Raw genomic sequence first — 23450 nt, 5'->3', positions numbered from 1 at the left:
AAGGGTTTGTTGTGTCTTCTCCCTCACGCCCCCGATTTGTGGAACTGCACCACCCTGGATTTGGCCTTTCTTTTTTTCTCTTGCCACCTTCTTCATAAAAGGGAGTACAGTTAGAATAGTAGGCACTTAATGCTTAGCATGAACATCCTTCACAACTTTAAGATCATGTGTATCTTTCATGCTCATGCTATCAAAAATCTTAACCTCTCTCTTTGTATCCTACTTCTTACATTTGTAAAATGGGTGAGATGGTAACACCTGCTTCATACACTTGTTGTAAAGATTAAATGTTAATACTCATAGAGCTCATAGAATAGGTCTGGCATGTGGTAAACACTCAAATTGTAGAGCTGTTAGCATTATTGCTATTGTTATTAACCCATGTGTTTATGCTCTTCCTAAGTGTTCATCCCACCAGTCAGATACATTTGCTTTATGTATGCATATTCCTTTTTGGTGTATATTCCTTTATCCTTCCTTCTTAGTCTCCTCTATAATCCAAGAGCTTTCTGCAGTTTCAAACAATTTTATGAAAAGAAAATTTATACATGCAGAGATGACTGATTTAATTTCTTTGGTCTTTCTGAGAGTAAAATTCCAAGAGTAAACTTACTTTTTTTCCTTTATGTTACAGGTGGCATGCAAGATTACAATTATGTATGGGCCAACTGTTTTGAGATCACATTAGAACTGTCTTGTTGCAAGTACCCCCCTGCTTCACAGCTTCGACAAGAATGGGAGAACAATCGTGAGTCTTTGATCACATTGATTGAAAAGGTAAAAGTAGCTGACTGGAAGGGTGGGGTACAGAAATAATGGATGATATAAGGGAGAAATTCAGTTGCATTTAAGTAGCAATCTTTAACCATTCATGTCCTCCAGAGGGCTTTCTCTGATTGTCCTAGAACACTTTTATAAACTGAAATAATCAGGTTTGTACTGTCAGGTTCTTACAATGTCATGTGATCATATGAGCTAGAGAGGCTTTACCGCTGTATGAACCATGGACGCAAGTTTAATTTAAACATCAGGCAGGATAATATACTATTGGACATACCAGCAATTATTACTTAATGAGAAATTATTGCTTGTCGAGAAAATTAGAAGTCTGGTTTAGAGGAAAGGGAATTTCAAAAGTCTATTACTAGTCTAGATGTCAGACACATATGACTTAAGTTTAAGGATTTAATATTTTTGTCTATATTTTATTTTAACTTGGAGGCATTGAAAAATATTTCAGGGAAATAGTAGTAACATACTTTTTTAGGAATTCTAGCATCAGAGGCACCTGGGTTACTCAGTCAGTTAAGCATCCAACTCTTGGTTTTGGTTTAGGTCATGATCTCATGGTTTGTGGGATCAGCCTCTGTTCTGACAACACAGAGACTGCTTCGGATTTTCTCTCTCCCTCTCTCTTTTTGCCCCTCCCCCACTCATGCACGCTCTCTGTCTCTTTCTCTCAAAATAAAATAAATAAACTTAAAAAAAAAGAAATTCTTTAAAAAAAGCATCAATGCAGAGGGGTTATGCTCTCTTGCCTTCTGAATTATCTTTGAGCAGTCTACTTTGATTCTTGTTTTTTTAGGTCCACATTGGAGTTAAAGGATTTGTTAAAGATTCAGTAACGGGATCTGGCTTAGAGAACGCAACCATCTCAGTGGCTGGTATTAATCATAATATCACAACAGGCAGATTTGGTGATTTCCACAGATTACTTGTTCCTGGAACTTACAACATTACAGCAGTTTTAACTGGGTAAGAATTTAAACTAGACTCTAGGGGTGCCTCGGTGGCTCAGTTGGTTAAGCGTCTGACTTCGGCTCAGGTCATGATCTCACAGTCCGTGAGTTCGAGCCCGGTGTCAGGCTCTGTGCTGACAGCTCAGAGCCTGGAGCCTGCTTCGGATTCTGTGTCTCCCTCTTTCTCTGCCCCTCCTCTGCTCATGCTCTGTCTCAAAAATAAATAAAAACATTAAGAAAAAATTTTAAACTAGACTCTAAAAATATCAAGCCTCTGTTTATAGCTAAGACAGAAATATAGTCTAGGAAATGTTGTTTGCTCTATCTGGCCTTTGTTTTTCCTTGTATAATGAGAATATAGTATTGTGGAGGCTTTTGTCATATAGTCTAACAGTATAACTGGATATGAAGTATGGTTGTAAAATTGTGAGGAAGGACCAGTTTAAAAGGTTGATTCAAAAGATGGTCAGCTGTGTAAAACGTTGCCTCAACGCTAGTGAATAACAGAGTAGAACAAACTCAGAGCTCTGAAAAAGACATTTTAAAGAGCTGTCTTATCATTTGCTTTCTAATATATGAAATGAGTGGTTTCTGACCTCCCCTGAGCACCTTTCTGCAAGCTTGGCTTGCTAAGGATTTAACTGAAAACCTTTCATTTAATTCTGAATTTCCCTATTTAGAAAGGTAGTTGGAAAGTCAGTTTGACAAGGCACAGCAAGGAATGGGATGCGGTGGGTGAATGACCTCTGTGTTTCATATTCTTTTCTCCTTGGCATGCAATTTTTGGTAAGCATTCTAATGTGTGGTACTGAGAAGAAGGTAAGAGAAATAGTTCTTTAAAGATGTCATCAGGGATTCTCTGAGATCGTATCCTAAAAGTCTTGAATTTACCCATTTATCTGTATTTTGTTCGAATTTTGATCACTAAGTGTAAAAGTCTGAAAGGGCTATTGTGCTTTTATAATGTAAAAGCATCGTGTGTTTGAATTTAACTGCAAGCCACCCACTTTTTCAAAAAACATTTTTTGCAGGTATATGCCACTGACTATTAATAACATAATAGTGAAAGAAGGACCAGCCACAAAGGTGAATTTTTCCCTTCGGCCAACTGTGGCTTCAATAATCCCTGACACAACTGAGATGGTAGTAACCGCTAGCACAGTTGCTCTGCTTAATAATCTTCCTGGAACCCAATCCTTACACCAGCCAATTCAGCCAAAGGACTTTCATCACCACCATTTCCCTGATATGGAAATCTTCCTGAGAAGGTTTGCCAATGAATATCCTAACATCACCCGGCTTTATTCTTTGGGAAAATCAGTAGAGTCAAGAGAACTTTATGTAATGGAGATATCTGATAACCCAGGTGTCCATGAACCAGGTAATTTGTGTGGTCTTATACATAATCTCAGTAGTGCCTTTCAGAACTATGTACCATATTTCTATGTTTCATCTAGAAATGTCACCTTTAGAGTGTATAAGTGGAATAAAGAAAATGTAACCAATCTTTGGCAAGAAAAGAAGAAAATCCATGTATTTAATAAAATGTATAGATTAGATTTTTTCTGCTAATAGTACTTTTTAAATTTTTTAAATTTTGTTTAAATCCAAGTTAGTTAACATATAGTGTAATAATGGTTTCAGGAGTAGAATTTAGTGATTCATCACTTACATACAACACCCATGTTTATTCCAACAAGTGCCCTCCGTAATGCCCTCACTCGTTTAGCCCATCCCCCTACCCAACACCCCTCCAACAACCCTCAGTTTGTTCTCTGTATTTAGGAGTCTTTTATGGTTTGCCTCCCTCTCTGTTTTTATCTTCTTTTTGCTTCCCTTCCCCTATGTTCATCTCTTCTCTTTCTTAATTTCCACGTATGAGTGAAATCGTATACTATTTAACTTTCTCTGACTGGCTTATTTCACTTAGCATAATACACTGCAGTTCCATCCACGTTGTCACAAATGGCAAGATTTCATTCTTTTTGATTGCAGAGTAACATTCCAGTGTGTGTGTGTGTGTGTGTGTGTGTGTGTGTGTGTGTGTGTGTATACATGCCACATCTTCTTTATCCATTTGTCAGTCAATGGACACTTGGGCTCTTTACATAATTTGGCTCTTGTTGATAGTACTGCTAAAAACATTGGGGTGTATGTGCCCCTTCGATTCAGCATTTGTGCATCTTTTGTGTAAATTGTATCTTTTGGATAAAAGTAGTGCAATTGCTAGGTCATATGGTAGTTGTATTTTTAATTTTTTGAGGAACCTCCACACTGTTTTCCAGAGTGGCTGCACCAGTTTGCATTCCCACCAGCAGGGCAAAAGTGTTCCCCTTTCTCCACATCCTTGCCAACATCTGTTATTGCCTGAATTGTTAATTTTAGCCATTCTGACAGGTGTGAGGTGGTATCTCATTGTGGTTTTGATTTGTATTTCCCTGATGATGAGTTGAGCATCTTTTCATGTGTCTGTTAGGCATCTGGATGTCTTCTTTGGAAAAGTGTCTATTCATGTCTTTTCCTAATAGTATTTTTATTTTCATATTATATGGGTGTGTGTGTGTCTGTGTGTGTGTGTGTGTGTGTCTGTTTGTGTATGCTTTGAGCCTGCTTAGACATATATGTTAGTAAGGAAGCTGCTTTATAACATACTTTTAACTGCTTCTTTTGCCAAAATATATCTTTTAAAAAACTTTTAGTTCAGGGTCTTTGTATGTGTTGGGGAAAAAATAGAGTCCATGATAAATAAAAAGGTAAAAAGACTTTTCCATGTAATCATTTTGTTTTCAGGTGAACCGGAGTTTAAGTACATTGGAAATATGCATGGAAATGAAGTGGTTGGACGAGAACTGCTGTTGAACCTCATTGAATACCTTTGTAAGAACTTTGGAACAGACCCTGAAGTGACGGATCTAGTTCTCAGCACTCGAATTCACCTTATGCCATCCATGAATCCTGATGGGTATGAAAAGGCCCAGGAAGGTAAAGAAGAGGCGTCTATTAATGCTGACCTTTTTGATCATCGTATGTTATGATCATTTGGGAGTAGAAGAGAATTTGAATTGGTTGTTTCCTAAGAATTTCTTCTTATTTTGTTCTTATAATATATAATTGTTGCAGCTTTTGTATTCTTAAAAGATAGGCTAGTTCAGTCAACAATTATGATATCAAGTTTATACATATATATACATATATATATGTATATACATAAATATGTATAAATATATATAATTTAAAATGTATTTATTTTTGGGAGAGCGCAAGCAGGGAAGGGGCAGAGAGAGGGGGACAGAGGATCCTAAGTGGGCTCTGTGCTGATAAGTTGACAGCGGTGAGCCAGATGTGGGCTCGAACTCATGAACCACAAGATCATGACCTGAGCTGAAGTTGGACGCTAAACCGACTGAGCCACCCAGGTGCCCCTATCAAGTTTATATTTAATGGAGTTTTCCACTTTGGTAATGGCTCTTATTTACTAAAAAATAATGTATGTTTTTTTCACTCACTTTCAGATTTTTCTCATCATAATGATAATAATAGGGTTCCACTCCTTTTTAAAGGGACATAAACTTAAGTTCAACCCTTTTTTCTCCATCTGGTTAAACTTCCAACTATGTTCTTGATTAGCTTTTCATGATATGTTAGTGTAAGCATACCACAATTTTCTTACTTCCATTTGGTCTGTTTCTTTACAATGTTTTAGTGACCTATGTACCAGTAAAATAGAACTTCCTTCTGATCAGTCGTGTCCACTCAACTTTGTGATCATGTCATTGTATATGGATTATTGACAGTTGAGTAGTACTAACAATATAATTTATATAGTTGGATTTTTTTCCTCTCAAAGTATGAACAGAGGGCAGAAATGAAAAGGTAATGGTTTTACTTCTCTGTTCAAAAGATCTGGAAGAGATAACACCTTATTAATGTACAATACAAAAAAGATGTGTCTTTTAATCATAGTGTGCTTATTCGGAGTGAAGCCTGATGTGTTCACATTTACCTTTGAGTTAAGATTAGCTGAAGTAGTATGTGTTGGATTAAAATGTAAGTGAAACATGGCTTAAATTTGAGCACTTTATCATACAGGAGATTCCGTGAGTGTAATTGGCAGAAACAACAGCAACAACTTTGACCTGAACCGAAATTTCCCAGACCAGTTCTTTCAGATCACAGATCCTACCCAACCAGAAACTATTGCTGTAATGAGCTGGATGAAGTCCTATCCATTTGTACTGTCAGCAAACCTGCATGGAGGTAATAGCAACTTGATATTCCAGTAATTAATTCTTGTTGAGAGCATTTGAAAATCCTGGTGGAATTTTATCTGTTTATAGTCTTAGGCTGTCTCAAAACTGGTATCCTGTTACTGCTTTTGCAGCAGACAGTAATAAAGATCTTTTCTCATTGCTTTTTAAGCTAGTTTTCTGGCTCTTTTCTCCCTTCCCCTCCCACATACTCCTTCCCTATTTTCTTCTCCCTCCTACCCTCCTCCCTACGTCTCTCTCCCCTTGTCCTTCTCACCCTCCTCTCTTCCCTGCCTCTCTCCCTGCCCTTGCTTAGTTCTTCAAGTGTTTTGTATTTATCCCTCACATGTGTTTTATATTTGTCTCTCTCACTGGGAATTTAGTAGCATACTCTTTGTGATTCAGAAAAATTAAACACTAACAAATTGGAAATCTTTAGTCCTTTTTTCCCTAAAATTTAATAAACCCTTTTCTGTAGGTTTATAAGACATTCTTTTATTTTTTCCTTGCTATGTATTTAACTACAGCACATTGGCCGTATTCTCATGTAGTGTTTGGGCTTACACACCTTCATATAATTCAGCAAGAATTGATTAGATGAATAGAATGAGAGGTCAAGATTAAAAATCATCACAATGTCCAACTAGGGCTTGTAAGTAAGAATGAAAGTGTCAATGCCAAAGTGAACAGAAAACATATGTCTACATGTAAACTTGTACATGAATATTCATAGTAGCATTATTCATTTTAACCCAAAAGTATAAACAACTCAGATATCCATGGACTGATGATTGGATAGGTAAAATGTAGTATACCCATACAATTGAATATTATCTGACCATGAAAAGCAAGGAAGTCCTGGTGCATTTTATAACTTAAATGAACCTTGAAAATATGCTAAGTGATAAAAGCCAGTCACTAGAAACCATATGGTATATGACTACATTTTATGAAATGTTCAGAACAGGTAAATCCATAGAGATAGGTCATAGATTAATGGTTGCCTCAAGCTATAGTGGATAGTGGTGGGAGGAAATGGGAGTGACTGCTAATGGGTACAGGGGTTTTTTTGGCATGATGAAATTATCTGTAATTAGAAAGTAATGATGGTTGTATAACACTGTGAATATAGTAAACAACATTGAATTATATACTTTAAGTGGATGGATTGTATGTTACGTGAATCACAGTTGACCTCCAAACAACGTGAGGGGAACAGGCCCCCTGTGCAGTTGAAAATTCACGTTTTAACTTTTGACTCCCCTAAAACTTAAATAGCAGCCTACTGTTGGCCAGAAACCTTACTGATAACAATAATAGTTGGTTAACACATATTTTGTATGTTGTATGTATTATATACTGTATTCTTACAATAAAGTAAGCTTGAGAAAAGAAAATGTTATGTTATTAGGAAAATAGTAAAGAGAAATACATTTGTAGTACTGTACTGTATTTATCAATAAAAATCCCCGTATAAATGGATTTGTGTAATTCGAACCTCTGTTGTTCACAGGTCAACTGTTCATCTCAATAAAGCTGTTAAAAAAAAAAAAAAGAGTGAAGGTATTAGCACCAGGGGTAATGGGGAAGTAATTTAGTGTCAATATATGTTAGAATATCCAATGAAGTATTACAGTTGAAATTTGATGGCATATAGATTAACCTGCCATTTTATTTTATTTTTTATTCTATTTATTTTTTAACCTGACATTTTAGAATGACAGTACACAGTTATGATATTTGTATTTAAGAAGTAAATTGAAATTCTCCAAAAACTGCTTTGAAAGCTTCCCAGTAATAGGAAAAAATATCTTTACAGTTGGTAATCATGAACAATTCTCAAATACCCAAATAGGAATTATGAAGTTATAGCCTGGTTGGCAAATAAATTTTTAATATATTTCATACCATATTTGACAGAAAATATTTTTTATTTGAGTTTCAAAGAATATTCTCAGTATATGTCACATATCATGTTGGCTAAATCTGAAAACTTAACACTAGTTACATTCCAGTGAAAATAATTTACAGATTTCAACATGTGGTATCAAGATCTTGTCATCGGCGTGGGGGGAAATACATCTTCAATCATGTGGACGTGTTTCTTTCCATTACATATCTTGCTATAAACTTCCCTCTTAGAACCATTTTTGCTGCATCCTGAAGGTTTGAACTGTTGTGTTTTCATTTTAATTTGTTTCCATGTACTTTTTAATTTCTTATTTTATCTCTTGGTTGACCCATTCATTATGTAGTAGTGTGTTATTTAACCTCCGTGTATTTGCAGTCTTTCTAGATTTTTTTCTTGCAGCTGACTTCTAGTTTCATAACACTGTGGTCAGAAAAGGTGCATAGTATGACTTCAATCTTTTAAAATTTGTTGAGGCTTATTTTGTGGCCTAATATGTGACCTGTTCTGGGGAATAGTTCATGCGGACTTGAAAAGAATGTGTATTCTGCTGTTTTAGGATGAATATATCTTTTAAATCCATCTGGTCCAGTGTGTTATTCAAAGCCATTGTTTCCTTGATGATTTTCTATTTAGATGATCTGTCCATTGATGTAGGTGGGGTATTAAAGTCCCCTACTATTATTGTATTATTATCGATTAGTTCCTTTATGTTTGTTATTAACCTTTTTGTGTACTTGGGTGCTTCCAAGTTGGGTGCATAAGTATTTACAGTTGTGATACATTCTTGTTAGAGTGTCCCCTTTATTATTATATAGTATCATTTGTCTCTTGTTATAGTCTTTGTTTTAAAGTCTATTTTGTGTGATATAAGTATTGCTACTCCATATTTCCTTTGACATCCATCACATGATAGATGTTTCTCTATTCCCTCAATTTCAATCTGCAGCTATCTTTAGGTCTAAAATGAGTCTCTTGTAGGCAGCATGTAGATGGATCTTGTTTTTAATCCATTCTGTCACTCTGTGTCTTCTGATTGGACCGTTTAGTCCATTTACATTCAAATTATTGATAGCTATGTATTTATTGCCATTTTATTACTTGTTTTATGATTGTTTCTGACGATGTTCTCTGATCCTTTCTTGTCTTTCTCTCTTCCATGGTTTCCATATATCTTTAGTGATATATTTGGATTTCTTTCTCTTTATTCTTTACATATTTATTAGTGCTTTTTGATTTGTGATTATCATTAGGTTTGTATATAACATCTTCTACATATAACAGTCTATATTAAGTTGATGGTTGTTTAAGTTTGAACCCATTCTTTACTCCTCTCCTCCCTATGTTTTAGGTTTATAGTGTCATATTTTACATCCTTTTATTTTATAAGTTCCTTGACTGATTTTTTACAGGAATATTCATTTTTACTGCTTTTATGTTTCCTACCTTTATACTGTCACTTTTAGTCTTTCCTTTTAACTCAAAGAGTCCTCTTTAATGTTTTTTGTAGGGCTGCTTTACTGGTCATGAGCTCCTTTAATTTTTGTTTGTCTGAGAAATTCTATCTCTTCTTTTATTCTGAATAATAGCCTTGCTGAATAGAATATTCTTGGCTACAGGTTTTTCCCATTTAGCACTTTGACTATATCATGCCATTCGTTTCTGGCTTGGGAAGTTTCTGCTACAAAATCTTCTGATAGCCTTATGAGGTTTCCTTTGTATGCAACTGTCTTCTTTTGTCTTGCTGCTTTTAATATTTTTCTTTATCAGTGTATTTTTCCATTTTAATCGCAATATATCTTGGTGTGGATCTGCTTTTGTTAATTTTGTTGGGGGTTCTCTGCCTCCTGGATCTGGGTATCTGTTTCCTTCCCCAGATCAGGGAAGTTTTCAGCTATCATTTCTTCAAATAAATTCTCCGTCTGCTTTCCTCATTCTTCTTCTTCTGGTACTCCTATAATACAAATGTTATTACATTTGATGGAGTCACTGAGTTCCCTAAGTCTATTCTTATTTTGCATAATTCTTTTTTCTCTCTTTTGTTCAGCTTGATTACTTTCCATTACTCTGTCTTCAAAGTCCTTAATTCATTCCTATGCTTCTTCTGTCCTGTTTATTCCATCAAGTATGCTTCTCATTTCATTTATTAAGCCCTTTGTCTCTATGTCATTCCATATCTATCCTTATGATCATTGCTTTCAATTCTCTCAGGTATGTTACTTATATCTGTTTCACTTAGTTCCTCAGCCAACCTTGTCCTGTTCTTTCATTTGGGACAAATTTCTGTCTTCTCATTTTCTCTAAGTCTCTGTGCCGTTTCACCGTGTTAGGGAAGTTAGCTACGTCTCCTGTTCTTGAGGGTAATGGCCTCATGAAGAGGTCCTGTAGTGCCCTGCCATGTAGTGTAGTATCTCCTGTTATGCAGGGCTTGGCACTTCCAGGAGTGTCTTCAGTGTGTGCTGTGTGTGCTTTGCTGTTTTTTCCTGTCTGCTTTATCCTTCAGGCCAGTTATCTGCAGAGACTATCTTGCCAGTTGTGGCCAGTGTTTTGTACTTGCCTTGAATGTGATGAGTTTTAACTAGGTGTGCTCTGGTTTGCCTGTGAAGTGAGACCTGTTGCTGCCACCACCAGAACGAAGACCCCACAAAACTCAAGGTTTGAGAGCTGTCATATGGGCAGGGGCTTGAGCTGGTCATCTGGGGGTGGGGGCTCACCATACTGGGACTCAAGCAAGTAAGACTGGGAAGGATGGTTCTTCTAGAACACGGGGGTGGGGTGAGGAGAGGAGGTGAAGGGTGGGGGTTGGAGGGCAGGGAGTAGAGAGTGGGGCTTGGTGTAAGCAAGTTAGGTAGCATGTGTTAGTGCTGCACTGGTTCCTGAAGATGATTCTGTGTTTATGCTGAAGGACAGGGGAGGGAGATGGGTCTGGCCAGTTTCTTTGTTCCTGGAGAAGTTGAGAGACTTCATGGAGACATGAATGCTGCTTCTCTTGGACACACTCCAAGATGAACAAATAACCTCCCTACTGTGTGCCCCAGGTGCTCTTCAGATCACTGTTTCCACACTATGTTCACAGGCTGTTTACCCTGCCTTCTCTCTAAGAACAACCCTAGTGTTCTCTGAGTTCTCCCAGAACCAAACATGCTGACCTTTACAACTTTAGGCTTTACACCCCACTGTTTGCAAGAACTCATGAAATTCAGGCCTTCTTCCTTTCCAAGCCAATTGCTATGGGGATTCATTTTCCCTGTACATCCCCTGTGTGTTGGTCTTTCACCCTTCTCCAAACTGTGGCTCCCTCCCCACCACAGTAGACATGATCCATTTCTCTCCTAAACCATATCTCTGCACTTCATGCCTTCTCTGATGTGGCTTTTCTCTACCTTTAGTTGTGGAATTTGTTCTTCCAATCTTCAGATCAATTTCTGGGGTGTTTAGGATGATTTGATAGTCTTCTAGCTGTATTTGTGGGACAAGGCAAGCCTAGGGTCTCTTACTCTGCCAACATCTTCCCCTCTTTGTCCATGACATATTTTGTTTACTCATCATAAAATCTTAAATGGGTTTTGAAATCTTAGCAAAGAAATTTCAAAGAGGATTTCTTTGCTGTCAACAATTTAGAAGGATTTTGAGAGAATATAGAGAAAAGTAAGATTCCTTTTTGTAAATTTTGATACTTATTTTTTTATTGAGGTGAAATTCACATAACAAAATTAATCATGTTATGGCAAACAATTCAGGGGCGCCTGTGTGGTTAAGTCAGTTGAGCATCCAACTTGGCTCAGGTCATGATCTCCAGTTTGTGAGTTCGAGCCCCATGTCAGGCTCTATGCTGACAGCTTGGAGCCTGGAGCCTGCTTCGGATTCTGTGTCCCCCCCCCCCCCCCCCCCCCCCGCCTATCCCATGCTCACACACTCTCTCTCTTTCAAAAATAAAAATAAACAGTAAAAAAATTTTTAAGTGAACAATTCAGTAACATTAGTGCATTCACAATGTTGTGCAACTATCATCTTTAGATCTAAAACATTTTCATCTTGCCAAAAGGAAACTAAGGAGTTGCTCCCTATTTTCCCCTACCCTCAAGCCCTGGTAACAACTAGTCTATGTTCTGTCTCTGTGGATTTGCCTATTTTGGATATTTCATAGAAATGGAATCATACAATATGTGATCTTTGGTGTCTGTCTTCTTTCACTTAGCATACTGTTTTTAAGTTCATTAATATTGTAACATTTATTAGTACTTCATCCCCTTTTATGGATAAATAATATTTTATTGTATGTGTATACTACAATTTGTTTATCCCTTTTTCCATTGAAGGACATTTGGGTTGTTTCCACTTGTTCAGTATCGTGAATAATATTGCTTTGAGCAATGGCATGTGATAGCTGAATCCCTGTTTTCAATTAATTTGGGTAATTCCATATTTGGTGCTTTTTCTTTTAAATTTTAATTGCAGTGTAGCTAAAATGCAGTGTTATTATAGTTTCAGATGTACAATATAGTGATTCATCAATTCTATACATTACTCAGTGTTTATCATGATAAGTGTGCTCTTAATCCCTTTTATCTATTTCATCCCCTCTCCCCTCCCACCCCAAGAATCATCAGTTTGTTCTCTGTAGTTAAGTGTCTGCTTTTTGACTTGCCTCTTTTTTTCTTTGTTTTGTTTCTTCAATTCCACATATGAGTGAAATAATATGGTATTTGTCTTTCTCTGACTGATTTCATTTAGCCATGTTTAGCTTTTTGATGGAAATACCATATGATAATTGCATGTTTAGCTTTTTTAAGGAACTGCCAAACCGTTTTCCACAGTAGCCGAACCATTTTACATTACTAGCAATGTACGGGAGTTCCAGTTTTTCTACATCCTCATCAACACTTGTTATTTTCTGTTTTTTTATGTTCTAGCCATTTTGGTGAGTAAAAAGTGGTTTTTCATTGTAGTTTTATTTTTTAAGTTTATTTATTTATTTTGAGAGAGAGGGAGAGAGAGATAGAGAGAGAAAGAGAGTGTGCAAGCAGGGGAGGGGCAGAGAAAGAGGGAGAGAGAAAATCCCAAGCAGGTAGGTTCCTTGCTATCAGCACAGAGCCCAGCGTGGGGCTCAATCCCATGAACTGAAATCATGACCTAAACTGAAATCCAGAGTCAGTCATTTAACCAACTGAGCCATCCAGGCACCCCCATTTTGTAGTTTTGATTTGCATTTTGCTGATGACTAATAATAAGCATCTTTTCGTGTACTTGTTGGCCATTTGTATATCTGCTTTGGAGAAATATCTGTTCAAGTCTTTTGCCAATTTATTTATTTATTTTTTGTCTTTTTGTTGAGCTCTAAGGGTTCTTTATATAGCTCTAAGTGTTCTTTATCCGATTGCTGATTTGGAAATATTTTCTGCCATTCTATATACGTTGTATTTTAACTTTCTTAATGTCATTTGACACACAGAAGTTTTTAATTTTGATGAAGACAAATTTATCTTTTGTTGTTGTTGTCCCTGCTTTTTGAGTTGATACTAATTATTTTCTAAAAGTAGACTGTTTCACCATACAGAGAAAGACAGATACCATATGGTCTCACTCTTATGTGGATCCTGAGAAACTTAACAGGAACCCATGGGGGAGGGGAAGGAAAAAAAAAAAAAAGAGGTTAGAAAGGGAGAGAGCCAAAGCATAAGAGACTGTTAAAAACTGAGAACAAACTGAGGGTTGATGGGGGGTGGGAGGGAGGAGAGGGTGGGTGATGGGTATTGAGGAGGGCACCTTTTGGGATGAGCACTGGGTGTTGTATGGAAACCAATTTGTCAATAAATTTCAGAAAAAAAAAAAAATAAAAAAAAAAAAATAAAAGTAGACTGTTTCATAGAAATAGATGTTTTATGACTTTTTTTTCTGTCCTTAGAAAATTAGCCATTTGAAAGAATTGAGTAGAAGTTGATGTTGACTTTTCTCTGTTCAAATTTTTAGATATGGGTCATAGTTCTGGGGTGAAATTAAATTTTGGGGGTACATTAAATTTGTAGAAGAGGTATTGAAGTACACTTGTTCTCGTTAGAACTATTTTGGGGAATAGAGTGAGCATAGTTCTTCATACTTGCTTCTTAAATAATTTTTTCTCTATATAAATGTTTGCTGGTATTTGTTACCACAGGATTACTTCATCTGAATTCAAGTTGAATATGTTCTTTCATTTCCATTCCATGAAGTGGTGTGATAACAAAGGCAAAGATGAGTGGCTTTAGTAAAGGAAGGATAAATGGACAGATGAATAAAGGAAAACAGTGTGACTAATAGGAAAATAAGAGATTCCATCAGGGCTCTCGTCTGAGAAGCACCCTAACTTGTTTATGCTTTATGGGGAGCATGAAGGGACTTTATATTCTTTATGTATGTTTTATTTTTTTATCTATTTTTTAAAAACTTATTTATTTATTTACTTTTAAGTAATCCCTAAACCCAATGTGGGGCTTGAACTCATGACCCTGAGATCAAGAGTCACATGCTCTTCCACCTGAGCCAGCCAGGCACCCTTTACATATGTTTTAAAGCTTGCTTGCTTGCTTGCTTTCTTAAAGCATCACTTTCTTTACCTTAAGTCATGAAATATCATATGCTATAACTCTAATGGACTAATTCCTAATGTGAGCATATGGGAAATTTTTAGCAGTTTTTTCTGAGTGTAGATCAGGGATGGCTCTGCTGTCCATACATAAGTCATTTAACCCCTCTGTTTTAGACTCCACATCTGCAAAATGAAGAGGATGGATTAATTGGACCTCAAGGATCATTTCTTATCTTAAAATTCCATGCCATTATAAATGTCTGAATTTTACTGAAAAAGTATCAAATTTTGCTCATCTTTTCTGATCCTAATTATTATAAGAGTAAAATTGTTTAAATTCACCCTGTATACTTTTGGTTCAGCTCTGACATGTAAATTATACCTAGAAGTTTAGGTAAATTCTAAGTGTCATGCATAGCTGTTTAGTATTTTACTCACCCAGTTGATTTTCTGTGAGGAAATTAGCAGCTTTTTTATTTCTAATGAGGAAATTAGCCTTGGAAAATTGTCTTGGTTTCCTGTCTCTGGCAGTATTGTGAAAGTGTACTTTATTTATGTTGAAGATCCATCTTGAAGGAGATATCATAGTACATTTTCCTTTGTTCCCTTGCAGGTTCTTTGGTAGTGAACTACCCTTTTGATGATGATGAACAAGGGCTTGCCACATACAGTAAATCACCAGATGATGCTGTGTTTCAACAAATAGCACTTTCTTATTCAAAGGTAGGGTCGTATTTAAACATAAAATGCTATAAATTTTTTTTAGTTAAAAAAATGCATTAAAGTCCTGTAAGACACAGGTCAAGTGCTTTCTCCTCGGTTAAGTCTTTCCATGATTCCTTTCAGGCAGTATTACCACTTTTTCTCCTGTTTTCCACCTCACTGTGAATGTACTGTGTGTTTCCCCATTAACCTTTAAGCTCAAGTAATGTCTTTTCATCTACAGTTTTTAGCATAGTACCTGAATCCTCATAAACTAAAAATTATAAATTAGCATGCTAGTTTATTTCATTTGACTAGTACTTAAGTTATAAATCTAGTAAAGTGTCTAAGGTAGGGGTTGACAAGCTACAGCTCTAGGGCCAAATCCAGTCCACTAATGGTTTTGCAAATAAAATTTTATTGACACACAGCCACATCCATATTTTGTTTTTTACGTACTGTCTGTGGCTTCTTCCTCTTTCAGCATTTGAAAATAAGTCAGTGTAATGAACCATATTAGTAGACTAAAGAATAAAAACACAGCATTCATCTCGATAGGTGCAGAGGGTAGAGTTGAGTAGTTGAAACAGACACTTTCAAGCCTGTAAAGCCTAGAATTTTTATTCTCTGGCGCTTTACAGAAAAAAACTGCCAACCACTAGTCTAAGCTATTGAAAAGACTGTACTAACGTAGAAAGGGAAAGCAGGTAGAAATTACCGTATTTTCTAAACTTTCTGTAATGAACATACACTACTTTTGCAATCAGAAATGTCATATTTGTGTGTTTGTGTGAAATTTTAATTTAAAACTTGTTCTTAGATACTGTGTTAAAAGTTGGGGCTTGGAAACTAGACTTGTTAGTTTCAATTTTTGGTCTTATTACAGACTCAGTCTGTGACTCCATTGGTTATAGGTAAAGGATATTAATACCGTAACTCTATGGTCTCTAATCACAACTTTCTGTTGTTTTACATTTTCCACACCTTCATTCTGCACAAGTGGACCTTGTTGAGAGTTTCTAACAGGGGAATATGTCTATTATTACACTTTAAGGAATAGTTGTCTTCTGTTTGGGCACACCACTTTTAGGGGGATGTTCATGGCATAAGAGAAGAGTGGGATATCCTCTGAATAGCAAAATAAAATCTAAGTGGTCAGATTTTGCACATTTGGTGCCCAAACTTATAGTTCTGCTTTTTATCCTTATTGTGATTTCTAGTTCCTTAGCCTCTTTTTCTTTTCTTTGACCTTGAATTGTTTTGATTTTACTCTCTACCCAGCTAAAACCATGGACATCCACTTTAGTGATGCCCTCACTTACACTTTGGAATACCTTTGACATACCTGCCTTGCCAATGTCCGGTCCTCAGTAATTGCCAGTGTCTCTCTTCTACATCCCAGAAAAGTCACACAGTCATGGAAATTGACAACACTGCATACATATGTATGCTTTCTAGCCTCAGCTGAACCCTCAGTTCTACTTGACAGTATTTCATGTTTTGCGGCTAGACACTTTGGCGATTCTCAACCTTTATCCTCTACCTGAGCCTCCTAATCCCAGCTTTACTCCCCTTATTCTCAGTAGATCACTGTACCTTGAACTAAATAGATAGAACTCTGAATAATCTGATGTGAGTTCATTCAGATTCTGTCTTCTCAGGTATTATCGATTGATGTCTTTCCCATATTCTCCTCCATTTCTTGATCCTACCACATCCTGCCTCCTCTGGAATATTGTGCCTTTGTTTTTTCTGTTGTAAATGGGAAAGGTGATAATTAAAATCCTCAGTCTTTACTCACAGCTTCCTTTCTCTTAGCTGTGATGTGTCATGATCTATCATGCACCCAACCCTCCCTGTGCCCTGCCATAGCTTCATGATGAGGAAAAGCAGACTGAGACACTCTGTGAAGACAGAAGAGGGGGACTTGTGAAGGGCAACCCTGAAAGTGATGAAATGACCACCAAACTTTAAGTACCCCCGAAATCTGAAACCTAAATAAAATAGTAACTGGGCAGATGAGAGCATGGGAATATTGGGAAGAGATTTCAAAGAACATACAACTTACATGGTCTGATGCAATTTAAAGGGACAGGCACAATTTAAAAGAATAGGTTCAAAGGGAAATCTTCCAAACTCTTAACTTCTGGAGCAGAAAAAAGGTGAAAAGAAATGAAGAAGTGCTCTTTGACCATTGGAATGTGAAGAGTAAAAGAAGGAAAAAGGGGAAATATAGGGTTGTCCAAGATAGAAGAGAACCATAAAATCAAAGGACCTACAGTTCCATCCTACATCAAGGCAAATAAACAAAAAAACAGAAATACACTAAAGTGCCTTGACTGTTAGACTGACAGAAAAAGGCACCATTAACTAAGAATCATGTATAACAGCCCAGTATCATAAAAATGAACAAGAGGTAAGTAAAATCCATGGAGAAGCATTTCAGAAAATCGGGAAATGAAATTTCACACATATTGCCTGAGGAAACCTTACTAGGACCAAAAAACAATCAAGAAGCAGAAGAAAACTATAAGTCAGCACTCCAAACAGATGAAATATACCCAAACACCCATTGAGAATATGAAAAACCATGTAGACTCAGATATTTAAGAGATGAAAACAGAAATGGAAAAAAAAAAAAAGATAGGAACAAATGAAGAACAGTTGATAAAACTCAGGAAGGAAATTGAAGAAAAAGACAAAATTATCTCTAAAATGAAAAATAGGGGCACCTGGGTGGCTCTCTTGGTCAAAGCATCTGACTTTGGCTCAAGGTCACGATCTCACGGTTTGTGAGTTCAAGCCTGCATCAGGCTCTCTGCCATTAGCACAGAGCCTGCTTTGGGTCCTCTGTCCCCCTCTCTCTCTGCCCCACCCCCCCTCTCTAAAATAAAAAAAATAAAACATTAAAAAAATAAAATTAAATTAAAAATAACAAGAGTTAAAGGCCTCATACTTCCCAATTTGAAACTTATTATAAAACTATAGTAATTAAGTGCTGAGATACTGACATAAGGATGGACACAGGAATCAATGAAATAGAACTGAGTCCACATATAAACTCTTACATGTATGGTCAATGGATTTTTTGACAAGAGCACCAAGACAATTCAATGGAGAAATAATAATCTTTCCACCAAATAGTGATGGGAAAACTGGATATGAACAGGCAAAAGCATGAATTTGGGCCCCTTCCTCACACCACACCCAAAAATTAACTCAAAATGTATTATATTCCTAAATATAGGAGCTAAAACCCTAAAAGATATAGAAAAAATAGGGGTGCCTGAGTGGCTCAGTCGGTTAAGCATCTGACTCTTGGTTTAGGCTCAGGTCACGATCTCACAGTTCATGGGATTGAGCCCCAGATCAGGCTCCACACTGGCTGACATGGAGCCTACTTGAGATTCTCTCTCTCGCATCTCTTTGCTACTCCCTTGCTCATGCTCGCACTTTCTCTCAAAATAAATAAATAAACTTAAAAAAAAAAAAAAACAACTTTCAGAAGGTGCTTGGGTGGCTCAGTAGCTTGAGCACCTGACTGTTGATTTTGGCTCAGGTCATGATCTCATGGTTCATGATATTGGGCCCACATTGGGCTCTGTGCTGACAGCACAGAGCCTCCTGGGAATTCTCTCTCTCTGCCCCTTCCCTGCTTGTATTCTCTCTCTCTCTAGATAGATAGATAGATAAATAAATTAAAACTTTTAAAAAAACTTTTGGAAGAAATATAGTAATAAATCTTTGTGACATTGGGTTAGACAATGGTTTCCTCAATATGACATCAAAAGCACAAGTAACCAAAAATATATATACATTGAATATCATCAAAAGTTAAAAACATTTTTGCTACAATACTGTACTAGTTTCCTAAGGGTGCTGTGACAAAGGTCTACCAACCGGGTGCCCTAAAACAACAGATATTTATTGTCTTTTAGTCCTAGAGTCTAGAAGTCCAAAATGAAGGTGTTGGCAAAGTCAAGCTGTCTCTGAAACCTGTAGGGGAATTCTTCCTTGTCTTTTCATATCTTCTGTTGTTTTGCTTGCAATCTTTGGCATTCGTTGGCTTCTAGACGGATTACTCCACTCCTCTGTCTTCACATGGCATTCTCCCTGTGTCTGTGTCCAAGTTTTCTCTTTTTATAAAGATATCTGTCATATTGGATTAGAGCCCATTCTAATTACCTCATTTTAACCTGAATACCTCTGTAATCAAATATAGTCACATTCTGAAGTCTTTGGGGTTAGGACTTCCAACATATCTTTTTTAGGGGACCAGAATTCAACACATAACAGAATATCAAGGAGCTATAAAAACAACCAACAAAATAGGAGAAAATTATGTATCTGATAAGAATCATATCTAGCATGTGAAGAACTCTTATAACTAATTGAACTGATTGACAACTTAATTGAAAAATGGGCAAAGGATTTGAATATACATTTCTCTAAAGAAGATATACAAATTAGCAAGAAGCACACAAAAAGATACTCAATATCGTTAGCTGTCAAGGAAATGCAAATCAAAACCACAATAAGATACTATTTTGTACCCACTAGGATTGCTTATAATTTAAAAAATGGAAAATAACAAGTATTGGTAAAAATGGGGAGAAATTAGAACCCTTGTATATTGCTGGTGGAAATGTGAAATGGCACACAACTGCTTTAGAATACAGTATTGCAGTTCCTAAGAGTGTTGAATATAGAATTATCACATGACCTGACAGTTCCACTTCTAGGTATATGCCCAAGAGAAGTGAAAACATATGTCCACACAAAAACTTGTACAGTTGACCCTTGAACAATAGGGGTTTTAACTGCATGGGTCCACTTGTATGTGGACTTTCTTCTGTAAATACAGTACAGTACTGCAAATGTATTTTCTCTTCTTTATGATTTTCTTAATAACATTTTCTCTAACTTTATTGTAAGAATATAGTATATAATACATATAACATAAAATATATGTTAATTCACTGGTTACGTTATCAGTAAGACTTCTGGCTTTTACTAGTTAGGTTTTGGGGGAGTCAGAAATTATACCTGGATTTTTGACTGTGTGGGGGCATTGTCACCACTAACCCTCATGTTATTCAAGGGTCAACTATACATGAATGTTGTAGCAGCATTCCATAATAGGCAAAAATGGAAACAACCCAAATGTCCATCAATTGATAAATAGATAAACAAAATATGGTATATTCATGCAGTGGAAGAGTACTCAGAGAATTGAGTACTGATATGAATTACAACTTGAATGACTCTTGAAAACATTATGCTAAGTGAAAGAATAAGTCACAAGAGACTACATATTGTATGATTCATTTATATGAAATTTCTGGAACAGGCAAATCCATAGAGACAGAAAATAGATTGGTGGTTGCCTAGGGCTTGGGAGGCAGGGAGGGGCAGGGAAGAGGTTGGAAGAAAATGAGGAGTGCTGATGAGTATGGATTTCTTTGGGGTGATAAAAATGTCCTAAAATTTACCATGGAGATTGTCACACAATTCAGTGAATATACCAAAAACCATTGAGTTGCACACTTTAAGTGGGTGAGTTGTACGTGAATTATATTTGAATAAAGCAGATTTTGAGAACCTTAAGACTAAGGGATGGGGCATCCATTCCCAACCATCCCAGTTTATATGTAAGCCAAAAAAAAGTCTAAAAGTTATATACCAAAGTATTAACTGATTGATGATCTCCAGGCTTATATTTTTCTCCTTTTGTGCTCCTAAATTTTCTGATCTTTCTACAATAACTTTTATTATATTTTAAGTACAATGAAATTCAATGAATTCAATTAAGTGAAAGAAACAGAGCTTTCTGTTGTACAGTGTGACAGATATCAAGTGACAAGAAAATTTCAAGGAGGCACTAGTGGAAAAAACTGATTTTTAATAAAAATTTACTTTTGTTAATAGTAGTATTCCAGTGTTAATTTCCTTATCTTAGTAACTGTACTATGGGTATACAAGATGCTAACATTAGGAAAAGCTGGATCAAGGGTATATAAAACTCTACTATTTTTGTAACTTTTCTGCAAGTCTAAAATTAGTTCAAGAGAAATCAAAAGAAAAGAAGAAAAGGAAGTAGTCTCTTATCTCCACTCCCTTATTGTTCTCTCCTCTCAGTTTCTTGTCATCTGTCTTCTGCCTACATTGTTTTACCTGGAGGTGCCCCATCGAGGCTTACCAGAAATCTGTTCGTTCGTTCGTTCTTTCTTTCTTTCTTTCTTTCTTTCTTTCTTTCTTTCCTTTCTTGACCTCTGAAGTCTGACACTATTGTTTTCTTCCCTTGATCTCTGTCCCATTGTATAATAGAAAGCTGTTTTTTCTCTTTTGTTGGCTGGACATTGTCTCTTGTCCTTTTTTTTTCCCCTCCATCTTCTGTCCTCGGCGGTTTTACTGTCTTGGCAATTGCATCCAATTGCTTTACCTGTCACCACTCTGTAAATGCCTCTTTAAAAAACTGTTTCATAGAATGGAAGTTATTGTAAAAAGATTAGAAGATACAGGCAAGCAACAAGAAGAAGAGAAACCTAAAGACTATCCATCATTTAGTATCTTGGTATATTACTTTTAGACTGTGTGGTCTGAGACTGGACAGTTAGATCCTCACCCCCAGTCTTCTTTAACTTGTCAAACTGTTTGCTTGAAAAAAATTAATTTAGGTTTAAAAACAATTATCAGGGGTGCCTGGGTGGCTCAGTCAGTTAAGCGTCCGACCTCCGCTCAGGTCACGATCTCGCGGTCTGTGAGTTCGAGCCCCGCGTCGGGCTCTGGGCTGATGGCTCAGAGTCTGGAGCCTGCTTCCGATTCTGTGTCTCCCTCTCTCTCTGACCCTCCCCCGTTCATGCTCTGTCTCTCTCTGTCCCAAAAATAAATAAAAACGTTAAAAAAAATAAAATAAATAAAAATAAAATAAAATAAAATAAAATAAAATAAAATAAAACAATTATCAGAGTAACGAGAATTAGAGGAGATGGTAAAATGCACTGGTAAAATCAAATCCAGGGGCTCATGATCTCACACTTGGATTGTTTCAGTAGTACTCTGATGGATCTCCCTGGCTTTGGTTTATTTTTTACATTATTACTAGGATAAATTTCCTAGAGCCATGAATACTTCACATATCATCCTTTCTTCAGAGATTTTTAGTGGCTCTTTATTACTCTGAGAATAAAGTCAAAATGTTAATAGCTACTTCCTAGAACTATGTTGTCTAGAGTCAGATTTATACTAGATGATCCACTAAGATGTAGGAAGAATATATTAAAAATCCTATTTGTAGTTTTAAATTTATCCTTTAAATGTTTTTTTATGTAGCTTTATATTATATATGTTATATTAATATAGTAGTATATCTATATAATTTATAGTTAAATGGATAAATATTGATGGAAATGGAGATAAAGACATAGATGTATGTAAGCCTTTAGTGGAAAAACCAGAAAGCAAAAGAGCATGGCACAATTATTAAGGTAATCTAAAATAATAACTTTTATTCAATAAGAAAGCAGTGGTGGGGGGGACATCTCAGTGGCTCACTTGGGTAAGTGTCTGACTCTTGATTTCGGCTCAGGTCAAGATCTCACAGTTTGTGAGATTGAGCCCCATGTTGGGATCTGTGCTAACAGCACGGAGTCTGCTTGGGATTCTCTCTCTCTCTCTCTCTCTCTCTCTCTCTCTCTGTCTGTCTCTCTGTCTCTCAAAATAAATAAACATTTTTGAAAAAAGCAATGGGATTAAAAAAAGAAAGCAATGGGATCATAAGCTTATAATTGGTATGTTAAGTTTATGAAAGGGGGGATTGTTCATATACACACACACAAATATATATGTATATATATGTATATATATGTGTATATATATATGTATTTATATGTGTATATATATATATATATATATATATATATTTGTGTGTGTGTGTGTATTTTAATCCAGGTGGGTTGTTTATATATGGCATAGAAAAATATACATTGAAAAGTCTGACTGCTTCCCATGCTTCCATCTACCCCATTCCCACCCCCACATACACCCTATTGGTAACCACTTTTATTGTTTTTCCTTATCCTTCCTGTAGTTTTTGATGTAGATGGAAACAAGTATAAGTAAAGATTCTTAATTTTTTTTTTTTCAGGAAAATGCCCAGATGTTTCAAGGTAGACCCTGCAAGAATATGTACCCTAATGAATACTTTCCTCATGGAATAACAAATGGAGCTAGTTGGTATAATGTCCCAGGTAAACATTCTTTAATACCAAGGCCATATAACTTGGATT

General features: G+C 36.3%; 1 protein-coding gene across 4 annotated transcripts in view; it reads left to right on the top strand.

Annotated features, from left to right (window-relative positions):
- Window positions 1-23450, top strand: part of CPD (carboxypeptidase D) — an 80264-nt gene that overhangs the window by 30399 nt on the left and 26415 nt on the right. For all 4 annotated transcript variants that reach the window (XR_007146836.1, XM_047832640.1, XM_047832639.1 and 1 more), the window contains 7 exons: window positions 635-777; window positions 1586-1755; window positions 2771-3120; window positions 4530-4721; window positions 5829-5996; window positions 15074-15183; window positions 23309-23411. Coding sequence is in view for 3 of the 4 variants with exons in the window: in XM_047832640.1 (XP_047688596.1) it covers window positions 635-777; window positions 1586-1755; window positions 2771-3120; window positions 4530-4721; window positions 5829-5996; window positions 15074-15183; window positions 23309-23411 (1236 nt within the window). In the remaining variant the exon portion in view is untranslated. The remainder of the gene's footprint in view (window positions 1-634; window positions 778-1585; window positions 1756-2770; window positions 3121-4529; window positions 4722-5828; window positions 5997-15073; window positions 15184-23308; window positions 23412-23450) is intronic.

This window comes from Prionailurus viverrinus, chromosome E1 (assembly GCF_022837055.1).
Source record: "Prionailurus viverrinus isolate Anna chromosome E1, UM_Priviv_1.0, whole genome shotgun sequence".
Classification (NCBI taxonomy): Eukaryota; Metazoa; Chordata; class Mammalia; order Carnivora; family Felidae; genus Prionailurus; species Prionailurus viverrinus.
Note: the sequence above shows the minus strand (reverse complement) of the source record. Positions and strands in the feature narration are given on the sequence as shown.